General features: G+C 56.1%; 1 protein-coding gene across 1 annotated transcript in view; it reads right to left on the bottom strand.

The window, feature by feature from the left end:
- Positions 1-220: 220 nt before the first annotated feature.
- The window catches only part of LOC118945288 (neurexin-2-like), a 139,026-nt gene continuing 111,697 nt past the window's right edge, over positions 221-27,549 (bottom strand). Inside the window, exons 3-5 of the mRNA XM_036967714.1 lie at positions 25,333-25,353; positions 595-624; positions 221-231 (exon numbers count right to left, since the gene is read on the bottom strand). Coding sequence (XP_036823609.1) covers positions 221-231; positions 595-624; positions 25,333-25,353 — 62 coding nt within the window. The remainder of the gene's footprint in view (positions 232-594; positions 625-25,332; positions 25,354-27,549) is intronic.

Here is a 27,549-nt window from a genome sequence, read left to right as displayed (position 1 = left end):
TTTTCAAACTCAACAAACATTGTCGTTGAGCAAACAGACTGCATAACATTAACTTTTAAATTATTGGGTTAATTGTGTGAATATTAATTAAACATTGTACATATTCTCCTATTTCATCTCCATTCAGTTGTATCATAACGGAAGAGAACCATAGTGTATGTATACAGAAGAAGAAACATGAACGTTGTAATTTCAAAGACAGATTTAAGAGCAATTGTAATCACGAATCATCTGAAGCACGAGGTATGTTTTCTCTTGGAGAGGATCACATGAAAACCAAACCGATGAAAGACTGTGGGCGTAAAAGCTTTACCTTGGTGAAAGGCTGTAGAGGTCAAAGGTGAAGTTCCAGTAGCTGGCCAGAGGTGGGGACAAGGGTTTGACGGACATAGTTGAAGTGGTGTGGGCACAGATAGCACAACATGACAGGAAGCAGAAATGAAAGGACAAGTAAATGGAAGGGGGAAGAGGAAGGGAAATGTCAGTGTGTTACAATGAAGTAAAATGATTTCATGGAAGTAAAATGATTTCAGGGCAGTGAGATAGAGTGTGTAGGTGGTTGAGGGAGGAAAAGAAAACCAACAGACCCCATACCTTGGCGGTTTAACATCAAGTGCGCCAGACCTTGAGGGAGAGAACAGAAAAAAGAATAGGAACAACAGGAAGGTCATAAAAAGGAACGGGAAGAAACAAAAGCATTGTCACAACCGATGGACTGCAGTTTGTGACAGACATCCTGGGATAGGTACGGATGTCAGAGTTCAAATCAAAACTAAAACGGAGGAGGAAATTAAACTAAAAACAGACAAACGCCTCAGTCCCTTCAATAGGATGAAGGTAGTGAGGACTGATACAAAGAGTGGGAGGAGCGGGATAAGAAAAAAAGCTTCTAAATTGGTGCAACCCTCTAGGGTAGTTGCTCACACAGAAGCGTTTTTTCTAATGGAACACACAGGCTTACTCTTGAGCAGACAGCTTTCTCACATTAGAATAAGGCTTTTGTCACTTTTACAATAAACATTTTGTTCATATGAAGTTCTCCAATGTTCTCCAGTGTAAATAAATCGAAACCAGCACCGCAAATATATACCTTGAACAATGCAATACCTCAAACAATTCAATAGGATGAAGGTAGTGAGGACTGTCTCCTTAACTAGATTCAAACCGGTCCCTTCAATAGGATGAAGGTAGTGAGGACTGTCTCCTTAACTAGATTCAAATCAGTCCCTTCAATAGGATGAAGGTAGTGAGGACTGTCTCCTTAACTAGATTCAAACCAGGCCCTTCAATAGGATGAAGGTAGTGAGGACTGTCTCCTTAACTAGATTCAAACCAGTCCCTTCAATAGGATGAAGGTAGTGAGGACTGTCTCCTTAACTAGATTCAAACCAGTCCCTTCAATAGGATGAAGGTAGTGAGGACTGTCTCCTTAACTAGATTCAGCATTACAACATAAGCAGGTCCAGGGCCAGGGAGGGCCATAACAATCAATAACCCAGGGTGTGGGAGGCATAATGTGACAGCTTTAATGTAATCATAGTGCTGCAGTTGTTGGCCAGGGAAGAACACATCATATGCAAAACACATTCATAAAATACAATGTAACTCAATAAACTAGAACTGGAACGCACCGATTCTGTGGACATCACAGAATCAATTATATTGTGTAAACAAATGGACCAAAGGCCTTGTGGCTTGCCGCTTGAATGTGAGCATTTAGTAATTAAAATGAACCGGAATTGTGTTAGACAAAGAATGTGGCTGATTGAACAAGTCTTTAAATGACCAAAGATAAGCATTTGCCTCACACAATTACGCCATAAGCATCCACACGCAAGAAATTAAGGGAATTGTTCAGCCCGAACAAAGACCAGGTAGAATTTTTTTAAGCGATTTCTTGCAGTCTTTTTTTGACAGTTATATTTTTCAGTGCTTTCATCTTCAGGGTGCTGGAAGTTTCCTTATAAACTATCTGTATAATGTAGGACATTTTAACACTTTTAGAGATCAAAATGGTAACCATCTCATATATGCTGCATCATCAGTGATGTTCCTCTCCCTGGCATTTTAGCAGGTTATTTGTGATATAACCTTTTTTCCAGCTCAACAAACCTCATACATTGTCATTTCACGTACAGATGAATCAAAAACGAATAGCATTCCTAACACATTTAGATAAACAGCTATGCCTCAATTGAAAAGAAAGAAACCGTGAACACAATTGGATTAAACAAAACACAGCCTTGTGTATTGGAAGGACTTTTCCACCAGTAACAGACAGACAGTAATCACTCCATCAGCACATCTATTGTATTTACTGTGTTGACAGAGACAACAACATTTATTCAAAAGGGCATTGAGTCTTCCATAACAAATGTGATTCACGGAGCTAGCTGGTTCTCTTTGTGAGACCTGTGTTGGAGGAAATTGGCAAATTTAACTATGCAATGAGATGTTATCGATCATCTAATCAGAACACAAGAGATCTTTAGACTATGTCCATGTACCAGTTATTAATGAATAAGGTGTCACGTCCTGACCTTAGTTCCTTTTTCTGTCTCTGTTTTAGCTTGGTCAGGGCGTGAGTTGGGGTGGGCATTCATTGTTTTTGTTCTATGTTTTGTATTTCTGCTTTTGGCCTGGTATGGTTCCCAATCAGAGGCAGCTGTCAATCGTTGTCTCTGTGTTATTATTTTCCCCCATTTTTCCCCCACTTGTTATTTTGTTTTGTGCGTTCAGTCAATAAATTATGACGAAATCTTACCACGCTGCATGTTGGTACGATCCTTCTTACTCTTCCTCAGACGAAGAAGAGATTCGGTGTCCCTGGTGCGCAGGCATAGCCCGGTGCGCTACATCGCAGGGCCTTGTATCGAGGCCCCTTTGGGGGGGGGTACTGTCACGTCCTGACCTTAGTTCCTTTTTTATGTCTCTGCCACCCCAGGGAAGAGCTGGAGGCTGCCAAAGCCGAGCGGCGGTGATATGAGGAGTTAGCACGGCAGCGCAACAGGGACGAGAGTCAGCCCCAAAAAATTTATTGGGGGGGGGCACACGGGGAGTGTGGCTAAGTCAGGTAGGAGACCTGAGCCAACTCCCCGTGCTTACCGTGGCGAGAGGTGGACTCCCAGGTGCGCAGGCATAGCCCGGTGCGCCTCGTATCGGCTGGACTAGAGTGGGCATCGAGCCAGGAGAAATGAAGCCGGATCAGCGCATCTGGTCTCCAGTGCGTTTCATCGCCCGGGGTATTTGGCACCAGCCCTACGCACGGTGTCCCCGGTTCGCCAGCACAGCCCAGTGCGGGCTGTTCCACCCCGCCGCACTTGCTGGGCTACGGGGAGTATCCAGCCAGGACAGGTTGTGCAGGCTCGGTGCTCGAGACCTCCAGTACGCCTCCACGGTCCGGTCCATCCGGTGCCTCCTCCACGCACCAGGCCTCCTGTGGCAGCCCCATGCACCAGTCTGTATCTCCGTCTCCTCCCTGCAGGTGCTCCCGCCTGTCCAGCGCTTCTGGAGTCTCCCTCCTGTCCAGCGCTTCCAGAGTCTCCCTCCTGCCGGAGTCTACACCTTTGGAGGGGGGGGGGGGCTACTGTCACATCCTGACCTTAGTTCCTTTTTCTGTTTTTCAATGTTTTTGTTCTATGTTTTGTATTTCTGCTTATGGCCTGGTATGGTTCCCAATCAGAGGCAGCTGTCAATCGTTGTCTCTGAGTGAGAACCATACTTAGGTAGCCTGTGTTCCCACTATGATTTGTGGGTAGTTGTTTTTTGTTTAGTGTATGTCACCTTACAGAACTGTTTTGTTTCTTCCATTTCACTTTGTTATTTTGTTTTGTGCGTTCAGTAAATGATGACGAAATCTTACCACGCTGCATATTGGTCCGATCCTTCTTACTCTTCCTCAGACGAAGAAGAGATTCGTTACATAAAGTGTATACACATGTATCGGTTTGTTACACCCCCCCCATTCATTGACCTTTCAGAGGGCAGGAGGAAATGAGGTCAACACAAGGCCTTAGGCTAGAGGTCAGAGCTGAGCAGAGCTAGACAGCATCAAAGACACAGAGGTTTGTCACAGCTGAAATATTCTGTTTTTGACTAAGATATACATCACCAGCTTTATTTTTCCTTTTGAAGTGTCAAACCTGACCGTGGTGGATGCATCTTGTGCATACCCAATCTGTGTTGGCATAGCAACAGGCTCTCGTGTTTCCCCCCGTATGACGAGGACCAAGATCCCCCTTTCCCCACTCCCCTCCTCCATGCTCCCTTTCCCCACTCCCCTCCTCCATACTCCCTTTCCCCACTCCCCTCCTCCATGCTACTTTTCCCCACAACCCTCCTGCATGCTCCACACTCCCCACTCCCCTCCTCCACGCTCCTCACTCCCTTCCTCCATGCTTCCCTCCACCACGCTCTACACTCCCCTCCTCCACACTCCCCTCCTCCACGCTCCCCACTCCCCTCCTCCATGCTCCCCACCTCCATGCTCCCCACTCCCCTTCCTCCATTCTCCCCACTCTCTTCCTCTACACTCCCCATCTCCACGCTCCCCACTCCCTGTTGGCATAGCAACAGGCTCTCGTGTTTCCCCCCGTATGACGAGGACCAAGATCCCCCTTTCCCCACTCCCCTCCTCCATGCTCCCTTTCCCCACTCCCCTCCTCCATGCTCCCTTTCCCCACTCCCCTCCTCCATGCTACTTTTCCCCACAACCCTCCTGCATGCTCCACACTCCCCACTCCCCTCCTCCACGCTCCTCACTCCCTTCCTCCATGCTTCCCTCCACCACGCTCTACACTCCCCTCCTCCACACTCCCCTCCTCCACGCTCCCCACTCCCCTCCTCCATGCTCCCCACCTCCATGCTCCCCACTCCCCTTCCTCCATTCTCCCCACTCTCTTCCTCTACACTCCCCATCTCCACGCTCCCCACTCCCTGTTGGCATATCAACAGGCTCTCGTGTTTCCCCCCGTATGACGAGGACCAAGATCCCCCTTTCCCCACTCCCCTCCTCCATGCTCCCTTTCCCCACTCCCCTCCTCCATGCTCCCTTTCCCCACTCCCCTCCTCCATGCTACTTTTCCCCACAACCCTCCTGCATGCTCCACACTCCCCACTCCCCTCCTCCACGCTCCTCACTCCCTTCCTCCATGCTTCCCTCCACCACGCTCTACACTCCCCTCCTCCACACTCCCCTCCACCGCGCTCCCCACAACCCTCCACCACGCTCCCCACTCCCCTCCTCCATACTCCCTTTCCCCACTAACCTCACGCATGCTCCCCATTCTCCTCCTCCACGCTCCCCTCAACCATGCTCCCCACTCCCTTCCTCAACGTTCCCCGCTCCCTCCACCACGCTCTCCACTCCCCTCCGCCATGCTCCCCACTCCCTTCATCAATGCGCCCACTCCCTTCCTCCACGCTCCCCTCCACCACACTCCCCACTCCCCTCCTCCACGCTCCTCACTCCTTCCTCCATGCTCCCCTTCACCACGCTCTCCACTCCCCTCTTCCACGCTCCCCACTGCACTCCTCCATGCTCCCCATCTCCATGCTCCCCACCTCCATGCTCCCCACTCCCCTTCCTCCATTCGCCCCACTCCCTTTCCTCCATTCTCCCCACTCCCCACCTCCACACTCTCCACTCCCTTCCTCTACACTCCCCACCTCCACGCACCCTACTCCCCTCCACCATGCTCTCCACTCCCCTCCTCCACGCTCCCCTCCCTTCCTCCATGCTCCCCACTCCCTTCCTCCAAGCTCCCCTCCTCCACACTCCCCACTCCCCTCCTCCACGCTCCACACTCCCCTCCTCCATACTCACTTTCCCCACCAACCTCCCGCATGCTCCCCATTCCCCTCCTCCACGCTCCCCTCCACCATGCTCCCCACTCCCTTCCTCAACGCACCACGCTCCCCTCCACCACGCTCTCCACTCCCCTCCTCCACGCTCCCCTCCCTTCCTCCATGCTCCCCACTCCCTTCCTCACTGCTCCCCTCCACCACGCTCTCCACTCCCCTCCTCCACGCTCCACACTACCTTACTCAATGCGCCCACTCCCTTCCTCCATGCTCCCCTCCTCCATGCTCCCCACTCCCCTCCTCCCCACTCCCCACTCCCTTCCACTATGCTCCCCTCCACAAAGCTCCCCACTCCCCTCCTCCACACTCCCCACTCCCCTCCTTCACGCTCCCCTCCACCACGCTCCACACTCCCCTCCTCCATACTCGCTTTCCCCACTAACCTCCCACATGCTCCCCATTCCCCTCCACCATGCTCTCCACTCCCCTCCTCCACGCTCCCCACTCCCTTCCTCAATGCGCCCACTCCCTTCCTCCATGCTCCCCACCTCCATGCTCTCCACTGCCCTTCCTCCATTCTCCCCACTCCCCTTCCTCCATTCTCCCCACTCCCCACCTCCACGCTCTCCACTCCCTTACTCTACACTCTCCACCTCCACGCACCCTACTCCCCTCCACCATGCTCTCCACTCCCCTCCTCCACGCTCCCCTCCCTTCCTCCATGCTCCCCACTCCCTTCCTCCAAGCTCCCCTCCACCACGCTCCCCACTCCCCACCTCCACACTCCCCTCCTCCACGCTCCACACTCCCCTCCTCCATACTCACTTTCCCCACTAACCTCCCGCATGCTCCCCATTCCCCTCCTCCACGCTCCCCTCCACCATGCTCCCCACTCCCTTCCTCAACGTTCCCCGCTCCCCTCCACCACGCTCTCCACTCCCCTCCTCCACGCTCCCCTCCCTTCCTCCATGCTCCCCACTCCCTTCCTCCAAGCTCCCCTCCACCACGCTCCCCACTCCCCTCCTCCACACTCCCCACTCCCCTCCTCCACGCTCCACACTCCCCTCCTCCATACTCACTTTCCCCACCAACCTCCCGCATGCTCCCCATTCCCCTCCTCCACGCTCCCCTCCACCATGCTCCCCACTCCCTTCCTCAACGCTCCCCGCTCCCCTCCACCACGCTCTCCACTCCCCTCCTCCACGCTCCCCTCCCTTCCTGCATGCTCCCCACTCCCTTCCTCACCACTCCCCTCCACCACGCTCTCCACTCCCCTCCTCCATACTCACTTTCCCCACTAACCTCCCGCATGCTCCCCATTCCCCTCCTCCACGCTCCCCTCCACCATGCTCCCCACTCCCTTCCTCAACATTCCCCGCTCCCCTCCACCACGCTCCACACTCCCCTCCTCCATACTCGCTTTCCCCACTAACCTCCCACATGCTCCCCATTCCCCTCCACCACGCTCCCCACTCCCCTCCTCCATACTCCCTTTCCCCACTAACCTCACGCATGCTCCCCATTCTCCTCCTCCACGCTCCCCTCAACCATGCTCCCCACTCCCTTCCTCAACGTTCCCCGCTCCCTCCACCACGCTCTCCACTCCCCTCCGCCATGCTCCCCACTCCCTTCATCAATGCGCCCACTCCCTTCCTCCACGCTCCCCTCCACCACACTCCCCACTCCCCTCCTCCACGCTCCTCACTCCTTCCTCCATGCTCCCCTTCACCACGCTCTCCACTCCCCTCTTCCACGCTCCCCACTGCACTCCTCCATGCTCCCCATCTCCATGCTCCCCACCTCCATGCTCCCCACTCCCCTTCCTCCATTCGCCCCACTCCCTTTCCTCCATTCTCCCCACTCCCCACCTCCACACTCTCCACTCCCTTCCTCTACACTCCCCACCTCCACGCACCCTACTCCCCTCCACCATGCTCTCCACTCCCCTCCTCCACGCTCCCCTCCCTTCCTCCATGCTCCCCACTCCCTTCCTCCAAGCTCCCCTCCTCCACACTCCCCACTCCCCTCCTCCACGCTCCACACTCCCCTCCTCCATACTCACTTTCCCCACCAACCTCCCGCATGCTCCCCATTCCCCTCCTCCACGCTCCCCTCCACCATGCTCCCCACTCCCTTCCTCAACGCACCACGCTCCCCTCCACCACGCTCTCCACTCCCCTCCTCCACGCTCCCCTCCCTTCCTCCATGCTCCCCACTCCCTTCCTCACTGCTCCCCTCCACCACGCTCTCCACTCCCCTCCTCCACGCTCCACACTACCTTACTCAATGCGCCCACTCCCTTCCTCCATGCTCCCCTCCTCCATGCTCCCCACTCCCCTCCTCCCCACTCCCCACTCCCTTCCACTATGCTCCCCTCCACAAAGCTCCCCACTCCCCTCCTCCACACTCCCCACTCCCCTCCTTCACGCTCCCCTCCACCACGCTCCACACTCCCCTCCTCCATACTCGCTTTCCCCACTAACCTCCCACATGCTCCCCATTCCCCTCCACCATGCTCTCCACTCCCCTCCTCCACGCTCCCCACTCCCTTCCTCAATGCGCCCACTCCCTTCCTCCATGCTCCCCACCTCCATGCTCTCCACTGCCCTTCCTCCATTCTCCCCACTCCCCTTCCTCCATTCTCCCCACTCCCCACCTCCACGCTCTCCACTCCCTTACTCTACACTCTCCACCTCCACGCACCCTACTCCCCTCCACCATGCTCTCCACTCCCCTCCTCCACGCTCCCCTCCCTTCCTCCATGCTCCCCACTCCCTTCCTCCAAGCTCCCCTCCACCACGCTCCCCACTCCCCACCTCCACACTCCCCTCCTCCACGCTCCACACTCCCCTCCTCCATACTCACTTTCCCCACTAACCTCCCGCATGCTCCCCATTCCCCTCCTCCACGCTCCCCTCCACCATGCTCCCCACTCCCTTCCTCAACGTTCCCCGCTCCCCTCCACCACGCTCTCCACTCCCCTCCTCCACGCTCCCCTCCCTTCCTCCATGCTCCCCACTCCCTTCCTCCAAGCTCCCCTCCACCACGCTCCCCACTCCCCTCCTCCACACTCCCCACTCCCCTCCTCCACGCTCCACACTCCCCTCCTCCATACTCACTTTCCCCACCAACCTCCCGCATGCTCCCCATTCCCCTCCTCCACGCTCCCCTCCACCATGCTCCCCACTCCCTTCCTCAACGCTCCCCGCTCCCCTCCACCACGCTCTCCACTCCCCTCCTCCACGCTCCCCTCCCTTCCTGCATGCTCCCCACTCTCTTCCTCACCACTCCCCTCCACCACGCTCTCCACTCCCCTCCTCCATACTCACTTTCCCCACTAACCTCCCGCATGCTCCCCATTCCCCTCCTCCACGCTCCCCTCCACCATGCTCCCCACTCCCTTCCTCAACATTCCCCGCTCCCCTCCACCACGCTCCACACTCCCCTCCTCCATACTCGCTTTCCCCACTAACCTCCCACATGCTCCCCATTCCCCTCCACCATGCTCTCCACTCCCCTCCTCCACGCTCCCCACTCCCTTCCTCAATGCGCCCACTCCCTTCCTCCATGCTCCCCACCTCCATGCTCTCCACTGCCCTTCCTCCATTCTCCCCACTCCCCTTCCTCCATTCTCCCCACTCCCCACCTCCACGCTCTCCACTCCCTTACTCTACACTCTCCACCTCCACGCACCCTACTCCCCTCCACCATGCTCTCAACTCCCCTCCCTCACGCTCCCCTCCCTTCCTCCATGCTCCCCACTCCCTTCCTCCAAGCTCCCCTCCACCACGCTCCCCACTCCCCACCTCCACACTCCCCACTCCCATCCTCCACGCTCCACACTCCCCTCCTCCATACTCACTTTCCCCACTAACCTCCCGCATGCTCCCCATTCCCCTCCTCCACGCTCCCCTCCACCATGCTCCCCACTCCCTTCCTCAACGTTCCCCGCTCCCCTCCACCAAGCTCTCCACTCCCCTCCTCCACGCTCCCCTCCCTTCCTCCATGCTCCCCACTCCCTTCCTCCCCGCTCCCCTCCACCACGCTCCCCACTCCCCTCCTCCACACTCCCCACTCCGCTTCTCCACGCTCCCCTCCACCACGCTCCACACTCCCCTCCTCCATACTCGCTTTCCCCACTAACCTCCCACATGCTCCCCATTCCCCTCCTCCACGCTCCCCACTCCCTTCCTCAACGCTCCCCGCTCCCCTCCACCACGCTCTCCACTCCCCTCCTCCACGCTCCCCTCCCTTCCTCCAAGCTCCCCTCCACCACGCTCTCCACTCCCCTTCTCCACACTCCCCACTCCCTTCCTCCATGCTCCCCTCCACCACGCTCTACACTCCCCTCCTCCGCGCTCCCCACTCCCCTCCTCCATACTCACTTTCCCCACTAACCTCCCGCATGCTCCGCATCCCCCTCCTCCACGCTCCCCTCCTCCCCACTCCCCACTCCCTTCCTTCATGCTCCCCTCCACAAAGATCCCCACTCCCCTCCTCCACACTCCCCACTCCCCTCCTTCACGCTCCCCTCCACCACGCTCCACACTCCCCTCCTCCATACTCGCTTTCCCTAATAACCTCCCACATGCTCCCCATTCCCCTCCACCATGCTCTCCACTCCCCTCCTCCACGCTCCCCACTCCCTTCCTCAATGCGCCCACTCCCTTCCTCCATGCTCCCCACCTCCATGCTCTCCACTGCCCTTCCTCCATTCTCCCCACTCCCCTTCCTCCATTCTCCCCACTCCCCACCTCCACGCTCTCCACTCCCTTACTCTACACTCTCCACCTCCACGCACCCTACTCCCCTCCACCATGCTCTCAACTCCCCTCCCTCACGCTCCCCTCCCTTCCTCCATGCTCCCCACTCCCTTCCTCCAAGCTCCCCTCCACCACGCTCCCCACTCCCCACCTCCACACTACCCACTCCCCTCCTCCACGCTCCACACTCCCCTCCTCCATACTCGCTTTCCCCACTAACCTCCCGCATGCTCCCCATTCCCCTCCTCCACGCTCCCCTCCACCATGCTCCCCACTCCCTTCCTCAACGTTCCCCGCTCCCCTCCACCACGCTCTCCACTCCCCTCCTCCACGCTCCCCTCCCTTCCTCCATGCTCCCCACTCCCTTCCTCCCCGCTCCCCTCCACCACGCTCTCCACTCACCTCCCACACGCTCCCCTCCCTTCCTCCATGCTCCCCACTCCCTTCCTCCATGCTCCCCTCCACCACGCTCCCCACTCCCCTCCTCCACACTCCCCACTCCGCTTCTCCACGCTCCCCTCCACCACGCTCCACACTCCCCTCCTCCATACTCGCTTTCCCCACTAACCTCCCACATGCTCCCCATTCCCCTCCTCCACGCTCCTCACTCCCTTCCTCAACGCTCCCCGCTCCCCTCCACCACGCTCTCCACTCCCCTCCTCCACGCTCCCCTCCCTTCCTCCAAGCTCCCCTCCACCACGCTCTCCACTCCCCTTCTCCACACTCCCCACTCCCTTCCTCCATGCTCCCCTCCACCACGCTCTACACTCCCCTCCTCCGCGCTCCCCACTCCCCTCCTCCATACTCACTTTCCCCACTAACCTCCCGCATGCTCCGCATCCCCCTCCTCCACGCTCCCCTCCTCCCCACTCCCCACTCCCTTCCTTCATGGTCCCCTCCACAAAGCTCCCCACTCCCCTCCTCCACACTCCCCACTCCCCTCCTTCACGCTCCCCTCCACCACGCTCCACACTCCCCTCCTCCATACTCGCTTTCCCTACTAACCTCCCACATGCTCCCCATTCCCCTCCACCATGCTCTCCACTCCCCTCCTCCACGCTCCCCACTCCCTTCCTCAATGCGCCCACTCCCTTCCTCCATGCTCCCCACCTCCATGCTCCCCACTGCCCTTCCTCCATTCTCCCCACTCCCCTCCTCCACACTCCCCACTCCCCTCCTTCACGCTCCCCTCCACCACGCTCCACACTCCCCTCCTCCATACTCGCTTTCCCCACTAACCTCCCACATGCTCCCCATTCCCCTCCACCATGCTCTCCACTCACCTCCCACACGCTCCCCTCCCTTCCTCCATGCTCCCCACTCCCTTCCTCCAAGCTCCCCTCCACCATGCTCCCCACTCCCATCCTCCACACTCCCCACTCCCTTCCTCCATGCTCCCCTCCACCACGCTCCCCACTCCCCTCCTCCACACTCCCCACTCCGCTTCTCCACGCTCCCCTCCACCACGCTCCACACTCCCCTCCTCCATACTCACTTTCCCCACTAACCTCCCGCATGCTCCCCATTCCCCTCCTCCACGCTCCCCTCCACCATGCTCCCCACTCCCTTCCTCAACGTTCCCCGCTCCCCTCCACCACGCTCTCCACTCCCCTCCTCCACGCTCCCCTCCCTTCCTCCATGCTCCCCACTCCCTTCCTCCAAGCTCCCCTCCACCACGCTCCCCACTCCCCTCCTCCACACTCCCCACTCCCCTCCTCCACGCTCCACACTCCCCTCCTCCATACTCACTTTCCCCACCAACCTCCCGCATGCTCCCCATTCCCCTCCTCCACGCTCCCCTCCACCATGCTCCCCACTCCCTTCCTCAACGCTCCCCGCTCCCCTCCACCACGCTCTCCACTCCCCTCCTCCACGCTCCCCTCCCTTCCTGCATGCTCCCCACTCCCTTCCTCACCGCTCCCCTCCACCACGCTCTCCACTCCCCTCCTCCATACTCACTTTCCCCACCAACCTCCCGCATGCTCCCCATTCCCCTCCTCCACGCTCCCCTCCACCATGCTCCCCACTCCCTTCCTCAACGCTCCCCGCTCCCCTCCACCACGCTCTCCACTCCCCTCCTCCACGCTCCCCTCCCTTCCTGCATGCTCCCCACTCCCTTCCTCACCGCTCCCCTCCACCACGCTCTCCACTCCCCTCCTCCATACTCACTTTCCCCACTAACCTCCCGCATGCTCCCCATTCCCCTCCTCCACGCTCCCCTCCACCATGCTCCCCACTCCCTTCCTCAACATTCCCCGCTCCCCTCCACCACGCTCCACACTCCCCTCCTCCATACTCGCTTTCCCCACTAACCTCCCACATGCTCCCCATTCCCCTCCACCATGCTCTCCACTCCCCTCCTCCACGCTCCCCACTCCCTTCCTCAATGCGCCCACTCCCTTCCTCCATGCTCCCCACCTCCATGCTCTCCACTGCCCTTCCTCCATTCTCCCCACTCCCCTTCCTCCATTCTCCCCACTCCCCACCTCCACGCTCTCCACTCCCTTACTCTACACTCTCCACCTCCACGCACCCTACTCCCCTCCACCATGCTCTCAACTCCCCTCCCTCACGCTCCCCTCCCTTCCTCCATGCTCCCCACTCCCTTCCTCCAAGCTCCCCTCCACCACGCTCCCCACTCCCCACCTCCACACTCCCCACTCCCCTCCTCCACGCTCCACACTCCCCTCCTCCATACTCACTTTCCCCACTAACCTCCCGCATGCTCCCCATTCCCCTCCTCCACGCTCCCCTCCACCATGCTCCCCACTCCCTTCCTCAACGTTCCCCGCTCCCCTCCACCACGCTCTCCACTCCCCTCCTCCACGCTCCCCTCCCTTCCTCCATGCTCCCCACTCCCTTCCTCCCCGCTCCCCTCCACCACGCTCTCCACTCACCTCCCACACGCTCCCCTCCCTTCCTCCATGCTCCCCACTCCCTTCCTCCATGCTCCCCTCCACCACGCTCCCCACTCCCCTCCCCCACACTCCCCACTCTGCTTCTCCACGCTCCCCTCCACCACGCTCCACACTCCCCTCCTCCATACTCGCTTTCCCCACTAACCTCCCACATGCTCCCCATTCCCCTCCTCCACGCTCCCCACTCCCTTCCTCAACGCTCCCCGCTCCCCTCCACCACGCTCTCCACTCCCCTCCTCCACGCTCCCTTCCCTTCCTCCAAGCTCCCCTCCACCACGCTCTCCACTCCCCTTCTCCACACTCCCCACTCCCTTCCTCCATGCTCCCCTCCACCACGCTCTACACTCCCCTCCTCCGCGCTCCCCACTCCCCTCCTCCATACTCACTTTCCCCACTAACCTCCCGCATGCTCCGTATCCCCCTCCTCCACGCTCCCCTCCTCCCCACTCCCCACTCCCTTCCTTCATGCTCCCCTCCACAAAGCTCCCCACTCCCCTCCTCCACACTCCCCACTCCCCTCCTTCACGCTCCCCTCCACCACGCTCCACACTCCCCTCCTCCATACTCGCTTTCCCTACTAACCTCCCACATGCTCCCCATTCCCCTCCACCATGCTCTCCACTCCCCTCCTCCACGCTCCCCACTCCCTTCCTCAATGCGCCCACTCCCTTCCTCCATGCTCCCCACCTCCATGCTCTCCACTGCCCTTCCTCCATTCTCCCCACTCCCCTTCCTCCATTCTCCCCACTCCCCACCTCCACGCTCTCCACTCCCTTACTCTACACTCTCCACCTCCACGCACCCTACTCCCCTCCACCATGCTCTCAACTCCCCTCCCTCACGCTCCCCTCCCTTCCTCCATGCTCCCCACTCCCTTCCTCCAAGCTCCCCTCCACCACGCTCCCCACTCCCCACCTCCACACTACCCACTCCCCTCCTCCACGCTCCACACTCCCCTCCTCCATACTCACTTTCCCCACTAACCTCCCGCATGCTCCCCATTCCCCTCCTCCACGCTCCCCTCCACCATGCTCCCCACTCCCTTCCTCAACGTTCCCCGCTCCCCTCCACCACGCTCTCCACTCCCCTCCTCCACGCTCCCCTCCCTTCCTCCATGCTCCCCACTCCCTTCCTCCCCGCTCCCCTCCACCACGCTCTCCACTCACCTCCCACACGCTCCCCTCCCTTCCTCCATGCTCCCCACTCCCTTCCTCCATGCTCCCCTCCACCACGCTCCCCACTCCCCTCCTCCACACTCCCCACTCCGCTTCTCCACGCTCCCCTCCACCACGCTCCACACTCCCCTCCTCCATACTCGCTTTCCCCACTAACCTCCCACATGCTCCCCATTCCCCTCCTCCACGCTCCCCACTCCCTTCCTCAACGCTCCCCGCTCCCCTCCACCACGCTCTCCACTCCCCTCCTCCACGCTCCCCTCCCTTCCTCCAAGCTCCCCTCCACCACGCTCTCCACTCCCCTTCTCCACACTCCCCACTCCCTTCCTCCATGCTCCCCTCCACCACGCTCTACACTCCCCTCCTCCGCGCTCCCCACTCCCCTCCTCCATACTCACTTTCCCCACTAACCTCCCGCATGCTCCGCATCCCCCTCCTCCACGCTCCCCTCCTCCCCACTCCCCACTCCCTTCCTTCATGCTCCCCTCCACAAAGCTCCCCACTCCCCTCCTCCACACTCCCCACTCCCCTCCTTCACGCTCCCCTCCACCACGCTCCACACTCCCCTCCTCCATACTCGCTTTCCCTACTAACCTCCCACATGCTCCCCATTCCCCTCCACCATGCTCTCCACTCCCCTCCTCCACGCTCCCCACTCCCTTCCTCAATGCGCCCACTCCCTTCCTCCATGCTCCCCACCTCCATGCTCCCCACTGCCCTTCCTCCATTCTCCCCACTCCCCTCCTCCACACTCCCCACTCCCCTCCTTCACGCTCCTCTCCACCACGCTCCACACTCCCCTCCTCCATACTCGCTTTCCCCACTAACCTCCCACATGCTCCCCATTCCCCTCCACCATGCTCTCCACTCCCCTCCTCCACGCTCCCCACTCCCTTCCTCAATGCGCCCACTCCCTTCCTCCATGCTCCCCTCCTCCATGCTCTCCACTGCCCTTCCTCCATTCTCCCCACTCCCCTTCCTCCATTCTCCCCACTCCCCACCTCCACGCTCTCCACTCCCTTACTCTACACTCTCCACCTCCACGCACCCTACTCCCCTCCACCATGCTCTCAACTTCCCTCCCTCACGCTCCCCTCCCTTCCTCCATGCTCCCCACTCCCTTCCTCCAAGCTCCCCTCCACCACGCTCCCCACTCCCCACCTCCACACTACCCACTCCCCTCCTCCACGCTCCACACTCCCCTCCTCCATACTCACTTTCCCCACTAACCTCCCGCATGCTCCCCATTCCCCTCCTCCACGCTCCCCTCCACCATGCTCCCCACTCCCTTCCTCAACGTTCCCCGCTCCCCTCCACCACGCTCTCCACTCCCCTCCTCCACGCTCCCCTCCCTTCCTCCATGCTCCCCACTCCCTTCCTCCCCGCTCCCCTCCACCACGCTCTCCACTCACCTCCCACACGCTCCCCTCCCTTCCTCCATGCTCCCCACTCCCTTCCTCCATGCTCCCCTCCACCACGCTCCCCACTCCCCTCCTCCACACTCCCCACTCCGCTTCTCCATGCTCCCCTCGACCACGCTCCACACTCCCCTCCTCCATACTCGCTTTCCCCACTAACCTCCCACATGCTCCCCATTCCCCTCCTCCACGCTCCCCACTCCCTTCCTCAACGCTCCCCGCTCCCCTCCACCACGCTCTCCACTCCCCTCCTCCACGCTCCCCTCCCTTCCTCCAAGCTCCCCTCCACCACGCTCTCCACTCCCCTTCTCCACACTCCCCACTCCCTTCCTCCATGCTCCCCTCCACCACGCTCTACACTCCCCTCCTCCGCGCTCCCCACTCCCCTCCTCCATACTCACTTTCCCCACTAACCTCCCGCATGCTCCGCATCCCCCTCCTCCACGCTCCCCTCCTCCCCACTCCCCACTCCCTTCCTTCATGCTCCCCTCCACAAAGCTCCCCACTCCCCTCCTCCACACTCCCCACTCCCCTCCTTCACGCTCCCCTCCACCACGCTCCACACTCCCCTCCTCCATACTCGCTTTCCCTACTAACCTCCCACATGCTCCCCATTCCCCTCCACCATGCTCTCCACTCCCCTCCTCCACGCTCCCCACTCCCTTCCTCAATGCGCCCACTCCCTTCCTCCATGCTCCCCACCTCCATGCTCCCCACTGCCCTTCCTCCATTCTCCCCACTCCCCTCCTCCACACTCCCCACTCCCCTCCTTCACGCTCCCCTCCACCACGCTCCACACTCCCCTCCTCCATACTCGCTTTCCCCACTAACCTCCCACATGCTCCCCATTCCCCTCCTCCACGCTCCCCACTCCCTTCCTCAACGCTCCCCGCTCCCCTCCACCACGCTCTCCACTCCCCTCCTCCACGCTCCCCTCCCTTCCTCCAAGCTCCCCTCCACCACGCTCTCCACTCCCCTTCTCCACACTCCCCACTCCCCTCCTCCATACTCACTTTCCCCACTAACCTCCCGCATGCTCCGCATCCCCCTCCTCCACGCTCCCCTCCACCATGCTCCCCACTCCCTTCCTCAACGCTCCCCGCTCCCCTCCACCACGCTCTCCACTCCCCTCCTCCACGCTCCCCTCCCTTCCTCCATGCTCCCCACTCACTTCCTCCCAGCTCCCCTCCACCACGCTCTCCACTCCCCTCCACCACGCTCTACACTCCCCTCCTCCATGCTCCCCACTCGCCTCCTCCATGCTCCCCACCTCCATGCTCCCCACTCCCCTTCCTCCATTCTCCCCACTCTCTTACTCTACACTCCCCACTCCCTTCCTCCACGCTCCCCTCCACCACGCTCCCCACTCCCCTCCTCCCCACTCCCCTCCTCCACACTCCCCACTCCCTTCCTTCATGCTCCCCTCCACCACGCTCTACACTCCCCTCCTCCACGCTCTCCACTCCCTTCCTCCATGCTCCCAACGTCCATGCTCCAAACTCCCCTCCTCCAAGCTCTCCACTCCCTTCCTCCATGCTCCCCACCTCCATGCTCCCCACTCCCCTCCTCCATGCTCTCCACTCCCTTCCTCCATGCTCCCCACCTCCATGCTCCCCACTCCCCTTCCTCCATGCTCCCCTTCCTCCATGCTCCCCACTCCCCTTCCTCCATACTCCCCACTCCCCTTCCTCCATGTTTCTATTGTCGAGGTAAATTATTCCATCTTCACACTGTTATTTTTCCCCACTAACCTCCCACTCCCTTTCTCCATGCTCCACTCCACCACGCTCTACCCTCCCCTCCTCCACGCTCCCCACTCCCCTCCTCCATGCTCCCCACTTTCATGCTCCCCACTCCCCTTCCTCCATTCTCCCCACTCCCCTCCTCCACGCTCCCCTCCACCACGCTCCCCACTCCCCTCCTCCACGCTCCCCTCCACCACGCTTCACACTCCCCTCGTCCATACTCCCTTTCCCCATTAACCTCCCACATGCTCCCCATTCCCCTCCTCCACGTTCCCCTCCACCATGCTCCCCACTCCCTTCCTCAACACTCTCCACTCCCCTCCACCACGCTCCACACTCCCCTCCTCCATACTCGCTTTCCCTACTAACCTCCCACATGCTCCCCATTCCCCTCCACCATGCTCTCCACTCCCCTCCTCCACGCTCCCCACTCCCTTCCTCAATGCGCCCACTCCCTTCCTCCATGCTCCCCACCTCCATGCTCCCCACTGCCCTTCCTCCATTCTCCCCACTCCCCTCCTCCACACTCCCCACTCCCCTCCTTCACGCTCCCCTCCACCACGCTCCACACTCCCCTCCTCCATACTCGCTTTCCCCACTAACCTCCCACATGCTCCCCATTCCCCTCCTCCACGCTCCCCACTCCCTTCCTCAACGCTCCCCGCTCCCCTCCACCACGCTCTCCACTCCCCTCCTCCACGCTCCCCTCCCTTCCTCCAAGCTCCCCTCCACCACGCTCTCCACTCCCCTTCTCCACACTCCCCACTCCCCTCCTCCATACTCACTTTCCCCACTAACCTCCCGCATGCTCCGCATCCCCCTCCTCCACGCTCCCCTCCACCATGCTCCCCACTCCCTTCCTCAACGCTCCCCGCTCCCCTCCACCACGCTCTCCACTCCCCTCCTCCACGCTCCCCTCCCTTCCTCCATGCTCCCCACTCACTTCCTCCCAGCTCCCCTCCACCACGCTCTCCACTCCCCTCCACCACGCTCTACACTCCCCTCCTCCATGCTCCCCACTCGCCTCCTCCATGCTCCCCACCTCCATGCTCCCCACTCCCCTTCCTCCATTCTCCCCACTCTCTTACTCTACACTCCCCACTCCCTTCCTCCACGCTCCCCTCCACCACGCTCCCCACTCCCCTCCTCCCCACTCCCCTCCTCCACACTCCCCACTCCCTTCCTTCATGCTCCCCTCCACCACGCTCTACACTCCCCTCCTCCACGCTCTCCACTCCCTTCCTCCATGCTCCCAACGTCCATGCTCCAAACTCCCCTCCTCCAAGCTCTCCACTCCCTTCCTCCATGCTCCCCACCTCCATGCTCCCCACTCCCCTCCTCCATGCTCTCCACTCCCTTCCTCCATGCTCCCCACCTCCATGCTCCCCACTCCCCTTCCTCCATGCTCCCCTTCCTCCATGCTCCCCACTCCCCTTCCTCCATACTCCCCACTCCCCTTCCTCCATGTTTCTATTGTCGAGGTAAATTATTCCACCTTCACACTGTTATTTTTCCCCACTAACCTCCCACTCCCTTTCTCCATGCTCCACTCCACCACGCTCTACCCTCCCCTCCTCCACGCTCCCCACTCCCCTCCTCCATGCTCCCCACTTTCATGCTCCCCACTCCCCTTCCTCCATTCTCCCCACTCCCCTCCTCCACGCTCCCCTCCACCACGCTCCCCACTCCCCTCCTCCACGCTCCCCTCCACCACGCTTCACACTCCCCTCGTCCATACTCCCTTTCCCCATTAACCTCCCACATGCTCCCCATTCCCCTCCTCCACGTTCCCCTCCACCATGCTCCCCACTCCCTTCCTCAACACTCTCCACTCCCCTGCTCCACGCTCCCCTCCCTTCCTCCATGATCCCCACTCCCTTCCTCCAAGCTCCCCTCCACCACGCTCCCCACTCCTCTTCTCCACACTCTCCACTCCCTTCCTCCATGCTACCCTCCACCACGCTCTACACTCCCCTCCTCCACGCTCCCCACTCGCCTCCTCCATGCTCGCCACCTCCATGCTCCCCACTACCCTTCCTCAATTCTCCCCACTGTCTTCCTCTGCACTCCCCACCTCCACGCTGCCCACTCCCTTCCTCCACGCTCCCCTCCACCACGCTCCCCGCTCCCCTCCACCACGCTCCCCACTACCCTCCTCCACACTCCCCACTCCCTTCCTCCATGCGCCCCACTTCCTTCCTCCACGCTCCCCTCCACCACGCTCCCCACTACCCTCCTCCACACTCCCCACTCCCCTCCTCCACGCTCCCCACTCCCTTCCTCCACGCTCCCCTCCATCACACTCCCCACTCCCCTCCTCCACGCTCCTCACTCCCTTCCTCCATGCTCCCCTCCACCACGCTCTCCACTCCCCTCCTCCCCACTCCGCTCCTCCACACTCCCCACTCCCTTCCTTCATGCTCCCCTCCACCACGCTCTACACTCCCCTCCTCCACGCTCTCCACACCCTTCCTCCATGCTCCCAACCTCCATGCTCCAAACTCCCCTCCTCCAAGCTCTCCACTCCCTTCCTCCATGCTCCCCACCTCCATGCTCCCCACACCCCTTCAACCATGCTCCCACTTCCCTTCCTCCATGCTCCCCACTCCCCTCCTACATGCTCTCCACTCCCTTCCTCCATGCTCCCCACATCCATGCTCCCCACTCCCCTTCCTCCATGCTCCCCTTCCTCCATGCTCCCCACTCCCCTTCCTCCATTCGCCCCACTCTCTTCCTCTACACTCCCCACCTCCACGCTCCCCACTCCCTTCCTCTACACTATCCACCTCCACGCACCCCACACCCCTCCACCGCGCTATTCCCCTCCTCAAAGCTCCCCTCCACCACGCTCCACACTCCCCTCCTCCATACTCACTTTCCCCAGTAACCTCCCGCATGCTCCCCATTCCCCTCCTCCACGCTCCCCTCCACCATGCTCCCCATTCCCTTCCTCAACGCTCCCCGCTGCCCTCCACCACGCTCTACACTCCCCTCCTCCACGCTCTCCACACCCTTCCTCCATGCTCCCAACCTCCATGCTCCAAACTCCCCTCCTCCAAGCTCTCCACTCCCTTCCTCCATGCTCCCCACCTCCATGCTCCCCACACCCCTTCAACCATGCTTCCACTTCCCTTCCTCCATGCTCCCCACTCCCCTCCTACATGCTCTCCACTCCCTTCCTCCATGCTCCCCACATCCATGCTCCCCACTCCCCTTCCTCCATGCTCCCCTTCCTCCATGCTCCCCACTCCCCTTCCTCCATTCGCCCCACTCTCTTCCTCTACACTCCCCACTCCCTTCCTCTACACTATCCACCTCCACGCACCCCACACCCCTCCACCGCGCTATTCCCCTCCTCAAAGCTCCCCTCCTCCATACTCACTTTCCCCAGTAACCTCCCGCATGCTCCCCATTCCCCTCCTCCACGCTCCCCTCCACCATGCTCCCCATTCCCTTCCTCAACGCTCCCCGCTGCCCTCCACCACGCTCTCCACTCCCCTCCTCCACGCTCCCCTCTCCCTTCCTCCATGCTCCCCACTCCCTTCCTCCAAGCTCCCCTCTACCACGCTCTCCACTCCCCTCCTCCACACTCCCCGCTCCCTTCCTCCACGCTCCCCTCCACCACGCTCTCCACTCCCCTCCTCCACACCCCCCACTCCCTTCCTCCACGCTCCCCTCCACCATGCTCCCCATTCCCTTCCTCAACGCTCCCCGCTCCCCTCCACCACGCTCTCCACTCCCCTCCTCCAAGCTCCCCTCTCCCTTCCTCCATGCTCCCCACTCCCTTCCTCCAAGCTCCCTTCCTCCATGCTCCCCACTCCCCTCCTCCACACTCCCCACACCCCTTCCTCCATGCTCCCCACTCCCCTTCCTCCCTGCTCCCCACTCCCCCCTTATTCCACCTCCACATTGTAATTGTAATTACATGTCTATGAATACATTTACAATAAATCTTTGAAACAATAAAATTAGTGCTAAATGCTAAATCTAGTTAACTGCTGTCTCTGCTGTGCTCCATAAAACAATCAAAATGAGTGCAAACAAGCTATAAAGGTCATTAAGACTGATTAAAAAAAGAGAAAAAAGGTGTTCTATGCAATAAGTAGATTTTCTTGTGGGTTTAAAAAAATATTGCAATAATATTTCTCTCTCATAATTCTTTCTCCATTACTACTACAGATATATATTTGACATTCAGCTCTGTTTGCAGGTGCGTAGAGAACCTTTGAACATATTAAAAGTTATCTGTGAAACATGTTGCTGTTGTTTGTTCATTCATTTCTAACCAGTTCTAAATATTCAGTTCATCCATGATTCCAAGAAAAATATGAGTGAACCCATTTCTTTGAAAGGGAAATATGTGTGCCACTGTGTATATAACGTTGCACTATGCAGAAAATCGCTCCGCCATTTCCTGGTTGCTAAAACTCTAATAGTTTGCTTAGTTTCAGTTTTTATGACAAGATAAGAGAGTATAGTGTAGAGAATCATTGTACCACGTAAAGCACTGAGAAAAATATATGTTCCATAAGCAAAAATATTGTTGTTTCAGCTGGTGTACAAAATTGAAATTAAAAGATGCAAAAAACAAAACTTAAGAACAGGAAGCATAGAACATTTAGAACATAGCACATGGAACATATCTACCGCTTCTTAGACTTGCTTTCAAGTAGAATGATAGATCTATAACTCACATTTCTATGTGAATTTGGTCAAGTCACCCAAAAAGTGACATATTGCCACTTTTAAATAATGCTAGTTCACCTCCAACCTAGCAGTCTGATCCAATAACATCCAAGCCCTAAAAATGGGGGACTATGTACAAAAAGTTCTGTAATTTCAAAAAAGTTCACCCAGTATGAATGAAAATACACTGAAATTAAAGCTGACAATCTGCACTTTAATAACCTCATAGTTATTGTATTAAATCCAAAGTTCACAAGTGGACTATGAGAAGGCCATCTGTGAAATATCCACTCAGATTTGACATTTAATGTGTGAGAATATTCTGAAGAAAAAGGCAAAGCGTAAAGAGTTAGGATTTGTGCTTTTGCTGAGTTTGTTCCTCCATGCAGTTGCAGTGTTTTGAAGGAGAGTATTCTTGAGGGGATTAAACCAAGGACAGCGGTGCTTTAAGCTCCCTGGCCACCAGCAGCAGCAGCAGCAGCTGTGTCCTGTCCTGTCCTCTCGTTTAAAGATGTCTGTTCTCACAGGCTCAGAGTCATTCACACCATCACTATCAACTATTAAAAGTACCGTTTGACATCGTAACATCTCTTAAAAGAAAAAGAAGCACAAAAAATAATAATAAAATAAACAACTAACCCACTGGGCACAGAATCACAGATGTCAATTCAATGTCTGTTCCACGGTGGTTCAGTGTAATTTCATCGAACTTACGTGGAAACACTATTGAGTCAACCAGTGGGAACCAAGTAATTGAAATAAAGTCATTCTCCAAAATTGTTTCGTTTCGTAGATGGTGGTTTGCATAATGCACACACAAACACTATTAACACACAGAGGAAGCAGTGGTTACTGTCTGTTGGTGTTCTACATTCACGTGTGGATTCTCTTATCTCTCTTTCACAGACCCAGTTTTGCCCACAGCACATCAGAGGATGCTGCACTCCACGTCTCCTGGCCTGAAAAGCATTCCCCACCTTGCCCCCCCCCCCCCCCCCCCCCCACCATTCAGGTAGCCCAGGCTCCATGACGGACTGCAGACATGGGGGATTCCACAGGCTGACTCCTGGAGACACTCTGGAGTTCCAACCACTTGTAATCCAGAAGTTGTCATCACTAACCCACAGTACGAAAGCCCTCAGTGCAGACAAAATAAAAGCATTGAGGTTACTATTTTTAAATGGGGCGTTGTTCACCGTTTGTATAGGCAGCCATCTAGGTCCATTGATATGGGGACTACAAAGACTTACTGCTGGATGTCACATTGCATTGCCCCGGATAAAGCAAAAAGAGGAGATCTAGCTCAACACATCCCTTTTCAAGTGTCATCTTTGTTTTCATGCCTTGTTCACCGGGATGTGACGCAGACTCCATGTCAAAGCTTTAATCCAATAAAGACTCATTCTTTCTCTTTGCAGCATGTCATTTAATTTAACAACGCTCGCCTTTTGCTGTGAGCGTGGTCATAGCACCCTTGCTCATCACAAGGGAAAGTAAGAGTGACTAGAAGCTGGGGTTGAAAGAGGACCCTTCTGAACTAGGGCCTGGATATAGCCCTTCACATTACAACCAGCCCCTGCTTACGTATCAACTCTACCAGTCCACTGTTAGACACTGACAGTGCAGTGTTCCATAGGAATACACACAGAATTGTATGTTAGAATTAGTCAGGGAAACCATTTGGAATAGAATGGTAACATGTGCATTCAAGCACATTAACGTTCATAGCTACTGTACAGTACGCACAGTGCTGACTGTCAACACTCATTGCGAACTTTGTGGATATCGTTGCATGCTGTAAAAATGTAACTGAAAATACCATTCATTCCTTCTGTGCAGTCATTTATAATATACAAATGTACAGAGCAACAGTATTAGATAACAGGTGTGGGTAGCTGGCTGTTCCGGTGAGCAGTAGCTGTGATTTCTAACATGCAGAGGCCCAGCGCACCCAGAGCATGGACCCAGAGCATGCACCCAGGGCATGGACCCAGAGCATGGACCCAGAGCATGGACCCCTGAGCCTGTTGGATTCTCTGGCACCACTACACCACCAGAGCTCCTCCTAACAGGCCTGATGGAAGTCTCTCACTGCACGACAACTCAGCTACACTGGGCTTCCCCACCTCCACGTTCAATCTTCATTTACAGTCTGTCTGTTTTGTTGACGAGCAATTATATTTGTTTTATTGTGATGTGGTTAAACAGACTGACAATGATCACATTATCAAAGACAAATTGTGTTTTCCTTCTAACAGAAACAAGTAATGCTGGCTGAAATATTTTCAGTCTGCAAGCAAAGCATTTCCATTAGTGTGTAATCAGTGCCAATCTTTTGACAGTGTGATGTACTGCCTTGATGTCAATGGCTTGGTAATCAACCATCTTAATAGCTGGGTTCTTTTAGATGGTAGCTACAGTTAGCACAAAGCGCAGCACTGATCACTGAGATGATGACATCCCTACTGTGTGTGTGTCTGTGTGAGTCTGCAAGTCTCACAGAGAAAATCACTATATCAAAAAAGAAACGCAAATCCAATTTCAGACAATTAACTGTTGGGTTAAAGATAGCCGTTTGCTCTTCAAACGTTAATAGACAGCTAAATCCAAAGTCAGGGCAAAGTTACTGGACATAGATGCCATGAAAAATGGCCCAGGAAAAAGCAGCCTCCAAGCACATTATGCAGCACACCGGAGATATTCTAGAAAGATGATGATAGTCAAGTAAGTCAAAGTGTGTTGCAGTGCAAACCACCCAAAATAACACTGTAGTTTGTTCACCTCATAGTAGCAGAAAAAAACAAACTAAAGAAAAATGGTCTTACCTTCTACTGCTTTCTGGATAACTGTATGGAATCAGAGAAGACAGAGAATCATTAGTATTGGTGACTGAAGCACATTCACAATCTATAAATGAATAAAGAGCAGCACCAAACAGTTAATGCTAATTCTTCTGGGTTTATTTTATTTATTTATTTCACCTTTATTTAACCAGGTAGGCAAGTTGAGAACAAGTTCGCATTTACAATTGCGACCTTTAACTAAAACACATACAGCAGGCCTCTGTTATTACAACACATACAGTAGGACTCTCTAATTACAACACATACAGCAGGCCTCTGTTATTACAACACATACAGTAGAACTCTCTAATTACAAAACATACAGCAGGCCTCTGTTATTACAACACATACAGTAGGACTCTCTAATTACAACACATACAGCAGGCCTCTGTTATTACAACACATACAGTAGGACTCTCTAATTACAACACATACAGCAGGCCTCTGTTATTACAACACATACAGTAGGACTCTCTAATTACAACACATACAGCAGGCCTCTGTTATTACAACACATACAGTAGGACTCTCTAATTACAACACATACAGTAGGCCTCTCTAATTACAACACATACAGTAGGCCTCTCTAATTACAACACATACAGTAGGACTCTGTAATTACAACACATAGAGTAGACCTCTGTTATTACAACACATACAGTAGGACTCTGTAATTACAACACATACAGTAGACCTCTGTTATTACAACACATACAGTAGGCCTCTGTTATTACAACACATACAGTAGGCCTCTCTAATTACAACACATACAGTAGGACTCTGTAATTACAACACATAGAGTAGACCTCTGTTATTACAACACATACAGTAGGACTCTGTAATTACAACACATACAGCAGGCCTCTGTTATTACAACACATACAGTAGGACTCTCTAATTACAACACATACAGCAGGCCTCTGTTATTACAACACATACAGTAGGACTCTCTAATTACAACACATACAGTAGGCCTCTGTTATTACAACACATACAGTAGGACTCTCTAATTACAACACATACAGCAGGCCTCTGTTATTACAACACATACAGTAGGACTCTCTAATTACAACACATACAGCAGGCCTCTGTTATTACAACACATACAGTAGGACTCTCTAATTACAACACATACAGTAGGCCTCTCTAATTACAACACATACAGTAGGCCTCTAATTACAACACATACAGTAGGCCTCTCTAATTACAACACATACAGTAGACCTCTCTAATTACAACACATACAGTAGACCTCTCTAATTACAACACATACAGTAGACCTCTCTAATTACAACACAGTAGGCCTCTCTAATTACAACACATACAGTAAGCCTCTCTAATTACAACACATACAGTAAGCCTCTCTAATTACAACACATACAGTAGGCCTCTCTAATTACAACACATACAGTAGGCCTCTGTTATTACAACACATACAGTAGGCCTCTCTAAATACAACACATACAGTAGGTCTCTAATTACAACACATACAGTAGGCCTCTTTTATTACAACACATACAGTAGGCCTCTCTAATTACAATACACACAGTAGGCCTATAATTACAACACACACAGCAGGCCTCTAATTACAACACATACAGTAGGCCTCTCTAAATACAACACATACAGTAGGCCTATAATTACAACACACACAGCAGGCCTCTAATTACAACACAGTGCAGGCCTCTAATTACATCACAGTGTCGGCCTCTAATTACAACACATACAGTAGGACTCTGTAATTACAACATGTACAGTAGGCCTCTAATTACAACACATACAGTAAGCCTCTCTAATTACAACACATACAGTAGACCTCTCTAATTACAACACATACAGTAGGCCTCTCTAATTACAACACATGCAGTAGGCCTCTCTAATTGCAAGACCTACAGTAGGACTCTAATTACAACACATACAGTAAGCCTCTCTAATTACAACACATACAGTAGACCTCTCTAATCACAACACATACAGTAGGCCTCTAATTACAACACAGTGTCGGCCTCTAATTACAACACATACAGTAGGACTCTGTAATTACAATATGTACAGTAGGCCTCTAATTACAACACATACAGTAAGCCTCTCTAATTACAACACATACAGTAGACCTCTCTAATTACAACACATACAGTAGGCCTCTCTAATTGCAACACATACAGTAGGCCTCTCTAATTACACCACATACAGTAGGCC

This window comes from Oncorhynchus mykiss, chromosome Y (genome assembly GCF_013265735.2).
Source record: "Oncorhynchus mykiss isolate Arlee chromosome Y, USDA_OmykA_1.1, whole genome shotgun sequence".
NCBI classification, from domain to species: Eukaryota; Metazoa; Chordata; class Actinopteri; order Salmoniformes; family Salmonidae; genus Oncorhynchus; species Oncorhynchus mykiss.
The sequence above is the reverse complement of the archived record's forward strand: the minus strand, read 5'-3'. Positions and strand labels throughout refer to the sequence as shown.